Genomic DNA, 10553 nt, shown 5'->3' with positions numbered 1-10553 from the left:
GAGGATGGTGAGGGTGGTGAGGATGGTGAGGGTGGTGAGGATGGTGACGAGTGGTGAGGGATGGTGAGGGTGGTGAGGATGGTGAGGGTGGTGAGGGCTGGTGACGATGGTGGGATGGTGGGTGGTGAGGTGGTGAGGGATGTGAGGTGGTGAGGAGTGGTGGACGATGGTGAAGGGTGGTGAGGATGGTGAGGGTGGTGAGGGTGGTGAGGATGGTGAGGGTGGTGAGGATGGTGACGATGGGAGGATGGTGAGGGTGGTGACGATGGTGAGGATGGTGAGGATGGTGAGGGTGATGAGGGTGGTGAGGATGGTGAGGATGGTGAGGATGGTGAGGGTGGTGAGGATGGTGAGGGTGGTGAGGATGGTGAGGATGGAGAGGAACATGACTGTGGTCTAAGGGGGTAATCGAACCCTGAAAAAGGCAGGCTGGGGTGAGCCACCTCGCTCCCCAGGACAGAGGGCGGCCATGGCTTCTGAGGGTCTGGTCAGTCGCCTTCCTGTGTGGCAGACGCCCACCCGCACGCACCGGACTGGCTAGGGCTCAGCCTTGAGGCTGGGGAGAGCCACCTGGCTCCCCAAGACAGAGGGCAGCCATGACTGGAGCCTGGATCCTGGAGGAGGTGGTGTCTGGAGGGTGAGGCTGCATTCAGAGTGGAGGAAGGGAGGGGGTGCAGGATCCAGGCGGGGGGGTGGGGGTGGGGAAGGGGGGAAGTGTCCCAGGAGGAAGAAGGAGCAGGTGGGGAGATGGGGAAACCATTTCTTCACGTTGCCCAGGAGAGACCTCGCCCACCCACCAAGCAGCAGCCTGTGAGGCAACAGGGAGCTGAGGCAAGCCCAGCCTCCGGGCCCGGGCAGGGGGGCCAGTCGGGCTGCATAAAGGGGGCCCTGCGTGCTGGGGGGACTCCACTCGGGGACATGGCGACCCAGAGGAACAGCCTGTGCTGGGGGCGCTGGCCGCTGCTGCTGCTGCTGCTGGGCCTGGCCATGCCCCTGCCTCCAGCCGCCGCCCGGGCCCTGAGCTACCAGGAGGCGGTGCGCCTGGCTGTGCAGGGCTTCAACCAGCGCTCCCGGGAGGCCAGCCTCTACCGCCTCCTGCAGCAGGACCCCCAGCCCCAGGGCGTGAGTGGGGGGGCGGGAGGGGCTCTGCTCTGGCCTCCTGCCACTCCCTTGGCTTCTGCTTGGCTGACCTCAGGGCGGCTGCTCCCTCCAGGGGTCCCCCCTCCTCCAGGGCACCTGCCAGGGCTGTGTTCCCTCCCAGGGGCCGCCCCCCCCTGCGAATCTATTCTGTGCAATGTGGTCCCCCCCAACCCCCCACTCTGGCTTCAGGGCTTCTGGGTCCCAAGGAAGAGCAGGCCATGGGGCTGGGCTGTGACTCCCTGCTTTATTTATTTATTTATTTTTAATCTTTTTTTTTTTTCATTTCATTATTATTATTAGTTTAAAATCCTCACCTGAGGATATTTCTCCATTGATTTTTAGAGACAGTGGAAGAGGGAGGGAAAGACGGAGAGAAATATCGATGTGAGAGACACATCTATGGGTTGCCTCATGCACGAGCACACCCACTGAGCCACACCGGCCAGGGCTAAATAGATTTTTTTTTTTAATAAATTTTATTGATTTTTTTTTTTTTTTTTTTACAGAGAGGAAGGGACAGAGATAGAGAGTTAGAAACATCAATGAGAGAGAAACATTGATCAGCTGCCTCCTGCACATCTCCCACTGGGGATATGCCCACAACCCAGGTACATGCCAGGTTTCGGCCTAAATAGATTTTTATTGATTTCAGGGAGGAAGGGAGAGGGAGAGAGAGAGAAACATCCATGATGAGATTCATTGATCGGCTGCCTCCTGCACGCCCCCTCCTGGGGAAATCGCCTGCAGCCCGGGCAGGTGCCCTTGACCAGGAATTGAACCCAGGACTGAAGGTGCCCTGAGGCAAACGGACGAGGGCACGGCCCTGCTTTGAGTGTCCTGAGCTCATCTGCCTCCCACACAGGAGGCCCCAGGAGGCCCTGCGCCCCGGGTTCCCTTGGAGCTGGGCGGGCTCTGCCCTCTCCCCCGTGCCCACACCCAGCACCAAACCAGCGCCAGGGACATGGCAGGGGCTGCTGAAGGCTGTTCTCTTTGGGGGGCGGTGAGACCAGGGAACCAAGCAGAGGCCCAGCCCTGGTCTCCCCACTTTCTCTCCCGCCAGGACCTGAACCCAGACACCCCGAAGCCGGTGAGCTTCACCCTGAAGGAGACCGTGTGCCCCAGGACCACGCGGCAGCCCCCTGAGCAGTGTGACTTCAAGGAGAACGGGGTGAGCTGGGGGCTGGGGCGCCCCGAGGTGCTGGACAGGAGGCCTTGGGCACATTCCCAGGAATGGGGCGGCTGGGAGGGCTCAGCACCGGGTGGAGGTGTGACCTGCGCCCTTGCAGCTGGTGAAGGTGTGCACGGGGACCGTCACCCTGGACCAGGACACCGGCTACTATGACGTCGACTGCGAGCAGGTGAGCGGCCCCTTCTGAGACATGGGGGCCGATGGGTGTGGCGCCTGGAGCATCCTGGGCCCAGGCATCCCCCTCCCCTCCTCCCCCAGCCCCAGCCTGGATCTGAGTGCGGTTCCTGCCCAGGAGCCTGTTAGAAAGGCCCCCTCCCAGCCCCCCGACCAGCAGCCTCAGACTCCGGGTGAGGCCAAGCAGGGGGCAGGCAGCCACCTTCCAGAAGGTTCCTGCTGAGGCTGGGGAGCCGCTCACTGCGCTGATGAGCTTTCAGCCCGTCTCTCCTCTGCTTTGCTGGACGGGCCTGTGACCTGGGGAGGCCACTGGGCACCTCTGGGCCTCAGTCTCCTCATCTGTTTAAGGGGTGGGGGCTCCACCACAGGCTCCCAAGGTCGCAGCCAGAGGGGGAGCCGGGCCCCAAGGCGCCTCGCTGGCCCGGGAAGGGGGTGCAGGTGGGGGCTCCTGATCCGGCCCAGCCCCGCATGGAGCCCATTTCCTCCCCCTGCACAGATCAAGGGCGTTGGATTGAACCCCTTGATTATAGGAGGCACATTGCCTGGGAGACGTAGAGGCTGGATTGGGAGAGGGATCCAGAAGGCTGGCAGGGGAATCAAGAGGATTTTCTCGAAACGTTCCCCTGAGGAGGAGCCCTGAGGTCTGTTTGGCCCTGGCCCCGGCCTCTGGGCTCTGACCAATAAAATCTGGGAAAGCCACCTCCTCAGGCGTCACTGTCACTTGCCTCGCCTTCTCTGGATTGCCGCAGTGAAGCCGTGCGGATCTGTGTGTCTCTTTTCCTGAAAATCAGTAAATCGGGGGCGGGGGGGGGGGGTGGGGAGCTTGGGCGGTGGCTCAGGTGATTGGAGCATCGTCCTGGACCAAAAGGGTTTGGTCCTTCCCGGTCAGGCACTTCCCTGCTCTCAGGCCCATCCCTGGTTGAGGTGCATTTGGGGGCAACAGGTCAATGTTTCTCGCTCACATTGATGTCTCTCTCTCTCTCTCTCTCTCAAAATCAATAAAAACAAGAAATCCTTGGGTGAGGATTAAGGCCGGGGTGGCTCAGTGGTTGAGCACTAACCTGTGAACCAGGAGGTGGCAGTTGGATTCCTGCTCAGGGCACAGGCCCGGGTTGTGGGCTTGATCCCCAGTGGGGGGCGTGCAGGAGGCAGCCGATCAGTGATTCTCTCTCATCACTCATGTTTCTATCTCTCCCTCCCTTTCTCTCTGAAATCAATAAAAATATATTAAAACAGATAATTAAAAGCAATAAGCACCTCTCCTTATGTGAGCTCCCATGTAGCTCCCCCCAACGCTCCCCGCCTCTGGGAGCCTCCAGGAGAAGGCGCTGCAGAACCCGGACCTGCCCACATGGCTTCCGGCCTAGAGAGGCCCTTCTGCTGAGGGTTCCTGTTACTTCATGTGTGTGTGTGTGGGGGGGGTAGAAGGGGGATGAAGGAGTGCAGGGGGCACCCCAGAAGCACCCACTAACCTGCCGTGACTCCCGGGGCCTGTGGGGCTTCTCACGATGGGCACCCACCAGGGAGGAGCCATCAGACTCCCGCAGGCCCTCGGCCCCACGACCGGGAGGCGCTGACATCGCTGCTCCCTGAGGAGCAGGGGGACACCCTGCACCGGGGACTCCGTGCCGCGCTCCCCACCAGGGAGAACCCTCAGGGCATCCCATGCGGATCACCAGCACCGTGTGCTCAGCCACCAGCCTCCCCGGGAGGAGCGGCCCAGGGCCAGACCGCTGAGCGCCGCGGGCGCCCGCCTGGAACAGCCGAAGGACTGGGTGCCTGCACGTGGCAGAACCAATGGACACTGACCGCAGGGGCTGGGACAGGTCGATGGGGGAAGGAGACATATGTAACACTTTTAACAATAAAGGATTTATTGAAAAAAAGAATCAAGTCCTGGCTGGTTTGGCTCAGTGGCTAGAGCGACAGCCTGTGGACTGAAGGGGATCCCAGATTCAATTCCAGTCAAGGGTACATGCCCGGGTTGCGGGTTCCATGCCCAGTAGGGGGCGTGCAGGAGGAGCTGATCAATGATTCTCTCTCTTATCTGATGTTTCTCTCCCTCTCCCTTCCTCTCTGAAATCAATAAACATATTAAAAAATAAAATAACTCTTCCTAAAATAAAAAAGAATCCATTATAGCCTCAGGTCTAGTTGAGGCAGAATGAGTTTCTCCCTAATAATGTGCTTATGTTGAGTCTTCTTTTTTTTTTTTTAACCCTTACCCGAGGATATTTTCCCATTGATTTTTCTCTTCTTTTCTCTCTCTCTCTCTCTCTCTCTCTCTCTCTCTCTCTCTCTTATTTTTATTTATTTATTTATTTGTTTATTTATTTATTTATTTATTTATTTATTTATTTATTTTTCCCCATTAATTTTTAGAGAGAGTGGCAGAGAGAGGGAAAGACAGAAACATTGATGTCAAAGAAACACATCGATTGTTTGTCTCCTGCACGAGCCCCAACCAGGGCCTGGGCCAGGCAGGAGCCTGCAACCCAGGCATGTGCCCTTGAAGGAATGGAAGCCGGGACCCTCCGGTCTGCAGGCCGACGCTCTATCCACTGAGCCACACCGGCGGGGGCGGATGTTGAGTCCTGGATAGAGGCTGTGGCTGAGCCAGTCCCTGGCTCTGTGATAGACATGCTGAGCTCCACGCAGAGCATGTGCCCCCAAGCTCGACCCGGGGGGCAGCCTTGGACACTGTCAGACCCCAGGTCCCACTCGGGGTGGCTGCACCCAGGGGGAAGGAGAGAGCCTTCAGGATGCCTTTGCTCCAGGCTCCTCCCAGGAGGCCTCCTGACAAGAGCAGGAAGCCCTGCAGCCATATGCAAATGTGGACCCGCCCAGGAGTGGTATCCCTCGAAGATGGACACTGGGCGGTGGAGTCCAGCAGGCCCATGCCCAGCCCGCGGCCTCCAGGCTGGGCCAGGTGTCCCCGGGGGACCAGCGCTGCACCCACTCTTGGGTCGGCTTTCCCTTCCCTGTTTCATCCTCAGGGTCTTTCCGTTCCTGTTTCCTGAGCTCCTAGTCCAGGGGTGGGCAAACGTTTTGACTCGAGGGCCACAATGGGTTCTTAAACTGGACCGAGGGCCGGAACAAAAGCATGGATGGAGTGTTTGTGTGAACTAATATAAATTCAAAGTAAACATCATTACATAAAAGGGCATGGTCTTTTTTTTTTTTTAGTTTTATTCATTTCAAACAGGCCGAGGGCAGTAGTTTGCCCACGGCCGTCCTAGTCCCTCCTGCCTCTCAGGAATGTCCTATTCGTGTTACACATTTTATTTATTGACAACCAATCCCTCTCAACCGACTAACACAAAAGTCCCACCTTGATTCCTTTTATTTCTTTTTTAAAAAATTTTGTTATTGATTTTTTACAGAGAGGAAGGGACAGGCATAGAGATTTAGTAACATCGATGAGAGAGAAACATCGATCAGCTGCCTCCTGCACATCCCTACTGGGATGTGCCTGCAACCAAGGTACATGCCCTTGACCAGAATCAAACCGGGGACCCTTCAGTCGGCAGGCCGATGCTCTCTCCACTGAGCCAAACTGGTTAGGGCTGATTCCTTTTATTTCTTAAACATATTTCTTAAATTGATTTCAGAGAGGATGGTGGAATGCGGTGACCCACAGAGACCACCACCAGGGACTCAGATCAAAATTTAGGAGCCTTTATGAAGCTGGCCAGTGATGACAGTTACAGCACCCTGCTGAAGCAGAGGCTGAACTGCAGTGCTGACTACAGGAGTCACGTTTTATTATTAAATTCTGTGGAGGCCCAGAGAAAAATGTGTCTTTCAAATTCTGGGCCCCCAACATGGAGGAAACTCTCTTTAATTTTACTTTTTCCAGTTCTTTGTCTCCCAAATTTGGAATGAGACTTCCGGGCCTTCTGAGAAAGAAGGCCTGCATGCTGGGAGGGGGCCATGAGACCATATCTCAAGGCCTGGCCTGACGTCACCACCTTCTTATCTGTGTGTTCGAAGACAGCGTGCCCCGCCTGGCGGAAGTGCCAGATATGCAGCCCAGCACGATGGGAGAAGGAGAGAGAGAGACCAACTTCAATGATGAGACAGACCAGCGGCCTCCTGCACGCCCCACACGGGGATGGAGCCAGCAACCCAGGCCTGTGCCCTGATGGGAACCCAACCAAGACCTCCTGCTTCATAGGTCAATACTCAACCCCTGAGCCTCTCCAGCCGGGCTTGATTCCTCTGAGAAGCTAGAACCAGAACAGACAGATCCTTAGAAATAGAAAGCAGATCAGCGTTCACAGGGGATGGAAGGAGGGAGGAAGGAGAGGTGACTTCATGGGCACAGGGTGTGATTCCGGGTTCATGAAAAGGGGTGTGTGTGTGTGTGTGTGTGTGTGTGTATTGAATTTCCATTTCCAACAAGTTCCCAGCGGTTGTGAGGATAATGGTCTGGGGCTCACACTTTGAGAACCACTCTGTTAAAGCTTCCTGGGGAGCTGTCAGATTTTCCCCTTTTGATCAGGACTCCCCTAGAATCTTCTTTAAAAAAACTTTTTATATTAATTTCAGAGAGGAAGGGAGAGGGAGATAGAAACTGCTGAGCCAGCTCAACCAAGTTTGGGAGCCTGAGAGGGGGCGGTGAAGGATGGAGAAAAGACCGACAAGAGAAGAAAGCTGGGTCTGGGTGGGACGCTGTCCCCTCTGATGGAGAGCTAGCGACAGCGCCACGGCCTGCAAGCCGAGTCCTTATTTTATAGCAGATTCCACGAGGCAAAGTAAGGGCGTGGTGACAACGTTCTCACGGGATTCGAATCCACTCAGTTACAGGCACCTGATCAAGCTTTGTTACCGCACCTCCCGCAGCCCACATCACTCAGCCACGTGGCCCACAGGCTCGGACCATCAGGCCAAGCTCACAACCATAGCCTTTGGCTGTCATGGTGCCGGGAGGGCTTTGCCACGAGAGGACCAAGCCCTCTCATTAGTCCGAGGCTTGACCCTGTCCAAACGCGGTAGCCGCTTCCCCAGAAACATCAGGGATGAGAGAGAATCATTGATCGGCTGCCCCCTGCACGCCCCACACTGGGGATGGAGCCCACAACCTGGGCATGTGCTCTGAGTGGGAATCGCACCCCGACCTCCCGGTTCATAGGTCCATGCTCAACCCCTGAGCCTCTCCAGCTGGGCTCCCCTGGAATCTTCTGATCACCTTGTTCATGAGAGAGACACTATGAAAAAGGCAGGCTGGGGAGAGCCCCCTCGCTCCCCAGGGGAGAGGCGGCCATGGCTTCTGAGGGTCTGGTCAGCCTCCCTCCTGTGTGGTGGATGCCCACCCGCATGCACCGGCCTGACTGGGGCTCAGCCTGGAGGCTGGAAGCCGGGCCCTGTGCTGTGGGCCAGAGAGGGACGGCGACCCCCGGGCCCCGTCCTGACTTGCAGGCGTCGGAGGACCTGGGGAAGCCCCTGGCTCTGCTGATTCGGAGCGGGAGGCGTGTGGGGGGTTGGCCCAGGCAGAGGTCCCTGTGGCCAGTGGGAAAGGCGCTCTGAGGGGTGGGGTCTGCCCTAGAGGAAGCAGGACTGGGCGGGTCCCTGCCCTGGGCTAAGGGCCAGCACTGATGCCTTCTCCTCTCCTGCTGGCTCCTTGGGGACCCTGAAGCCAGAACTAAAGCTGAGGCATCCAGGAGAGAGCTGAGGGGCCGGTGTCCTGGGCTGACTTCCTCCCGGCCACTATCCAGGGCCCGTGTGCAATCCCGGCTTGGTCCAGAGCCCCTGGGGCAATCCCGGCTGTGAAACCAGGTTGCACACAAGCCCATTTCCACTTCCTTCTCCCGAGGCCGAGTGCGCAACAGCACCCTCCACCCCAGATGTCCAAACCCCAAGAGGCCACCAGGCCAAGAGGCCAGCAGCGACCCAGGCCTCCTGGCCGCACGGCCACTGCCAGGGGCGCTGGCCTGCACGTCCATGCTGCCGCTGGGCCCCGGGCACGCTGCCTCTCCTCTCCCAGGGGCTCTCTCCCTGCAGCTGCCCGGGCCTGTCGCCACTAGAGCACTGACCGGGCTCATCTGGGATCAAATCGGAAGAGACGTCCGAAGGCTGTGGGAGCAAAGAGGAGACGGTGACCCCGTCCGGCTGGAGGTCAGGGAGGGCTTGGTTGGTGGCCGGCGTGTCAGGGTGAGGGGAGAGAGCAGGTGGCTCCGTGGGCCCAGTGGTGCGGTGTATGCAGCAGCCTGGAGCCTGGGGCCTACAGGGCTGGGAGGAAGGCAATGGGAGCAAGGAGACTCCAGGCCCTGCCCGCCCTGCAGGGTTCAGTGGTTGATTGTCAACCTATGAACCAGGAGGTCACAATTCTAATGCCCGTCAGGGACATATGTCCATGTTGTGGGCTCGATCCCCAGTTTGGGGTGTGCAGGAGGCAGCCAATCCATGGTTCTCTCTCATCATTGATGTTTCTGTCTCTCACTCCTCTCCCTTCCTCTCTGAAATCAATAAAAATGCATTTTTTAAAAAATGACTCCAGGCCCTGATGCCAGCAGAGGGTGGGGGGCTCCTGAAGGCGGGTATGTCTGTGAAATGGGTCATCAGCAGCCAAAGGCCCCATAACAATGGTGAGGATGGTGAGGATGGAGAGGATGGCAACTGTGGTCTGGGGCAGCCCAGAGCCTGGAGGTGGTGGTGTCTGGAGGGTGAGGCTGCATTCAGCAGGGAGGCAGGGAGAGGGTGCAGGATTCAGGGGGGGATGGGGTGGGGAAGGGGGAAGTGTCCCAGGAGGAAGAAGGAGCAGGTGGGGAGATGGGGAAACCATTTCTTCACGTTGCCCTGGAGAGACCTCGCCCACCGAGCAGCAGCCTGTGAGGCAACAGGGAGCTGAGGCAAGCCCAGCCGCCGGGCCCGGGCAGGGGGGCCAGTCGGGCTGCATAAAGGGGGCCCTGCGTGCTGGGGGGACTCCACTCGGGGACATGGCGACCCAGAGGAACAGCCTGTGCTGGGGGCGCTGGCCGCTGCTGCTGCTGCTGCTGGGCCTGGCCATGCCCCTGCCTCCAGCCGCCGCCCGTGCCCTGAGCTACCAGGAGGCGGTGCGCCTGGCTGTGCAGGGCTTCAACCAGCGCTCCCGGGAGGCCAGCCTCTACCGCCTCCTGCAGCAGGACCCCCAGCCCCAGGGCGTGAGTGGGGGGGCGGGAGGGGCTCTGCTCTGGCCTCCTGCCACTCCCTTGGCTTCTGCTTGGCCGCCCTCAAGGAGGCTGCTCTCTCCAGGGGTCCCCCCTCCTCCAGGGCACCTGCCAGGGCAGTGTCCCCTCCCAGAGGCCGCCTCCTCATGGAATCTATTCTGTGCAATGAGGTCCCCCCGACACCCCACTCAGGCTTCAGGGCTTCTGGGTCTCAGGAAGGGCAGGCCATGGGACTGGGCTGTGACTTTCTGCTTTATTTATTTATTTATTTTTGAAAATCTATTTTTGTTTTCATTTTATTATAATTATTAGTTTAAAATCCTCACCTGAGGATATTTCTCCATTGGTTTTTAGAGACAGTGGAAGAGAGAGGGAAAGACGGACAGAAATATTGATGTTAGAGACACATCTATGGGTTGCCTCATGCACGTGCAAACCCCTGAGCAACACCGGCCAGGGCTAAATAGATTTTTATTGACTTCAGGGAGGAAGGGAGAGGGAGAGAGAGAGAAACATCCATGATGAGATTCATGGATCGGCTGCCTCCTGCACGCCCCTCCTGGGGATCCAGCCTGCACCCCGGGCAGGTGCCCTTGACCAGGAATTGAACCCAGGACTGAAGGTGCCCTGAGCCAAAGGGACGAGGGCACGGCCCTGCTTTGAGTGTCCTGTGCTCATCTGCCTCCCACACAGGAGGCCCCAGGAGGCCCTGCGCCCCGGGTCCCCTTGGAGCTGGGCGGGCTCTGCCCTCTCCCCCTGCCCACACCCGGCACCAAACCAGCGCCAGGGACAGGGCAGGGGCTGCTGAAGGCTGTTCTCTTTGGCGGGGGGGGGGGGGGGGCGGTGAGACCAGGGAACCAAGCAGAGGCCCAGCCCCGGTCTCCCCACTTTCTCTCCCGCCA

At 58.5% G+C, this 10553-nt stretch overlaps 1 protein-coding gene across 1 annotated transcript in view; it reads left to right on the top strand.

Moving 5' to 3' along the window:
- Positions 1-914: 914 nt before the first annotated feature.
- Positions 915-10553, top strand: part of LOC118668521 (cathelicidin antimicrobial peptide) — a 62575-nt gene continuing 52936 nt past the window's right edge. The window contains exons 1-3 of the mRNA XM_036333676.1: positions 915-1122; positions 2201-2308; positions 2427-2498. Of these exons, the coding sequence (XP_036189569.1) occupies positions 919-1122; positions 2201-2308; positions 2427-2498 (384 nt within the window). The 5' untranslated portion in view covers positions 915-918. The remainder of the gene's footprint in view (positions 1123-2200; positions 2309-2426; positions 2499-10553) is intronic.

Source organism: Myotis myotis, unplaced genomic scaffold (assembly GCF_014108235.1).
Source record: "Myotis myotis isolate mMyoMyo1 unplaced genomic scaffold, mMyoMyo1.p scaffold_m19_p_13, whole genome shotgun sequence".
Taxonomy (NCBI): Eukaryota; Metazoa; Chordata; class Mammalia; order Chiroptera; family Vespertilionidae; genus Myotis; species Myotis myotis.
Note: the sequence above shows the minus strand (reverse complement) of the source record. Positions and strands in the feature narration are given on the sequence as shown.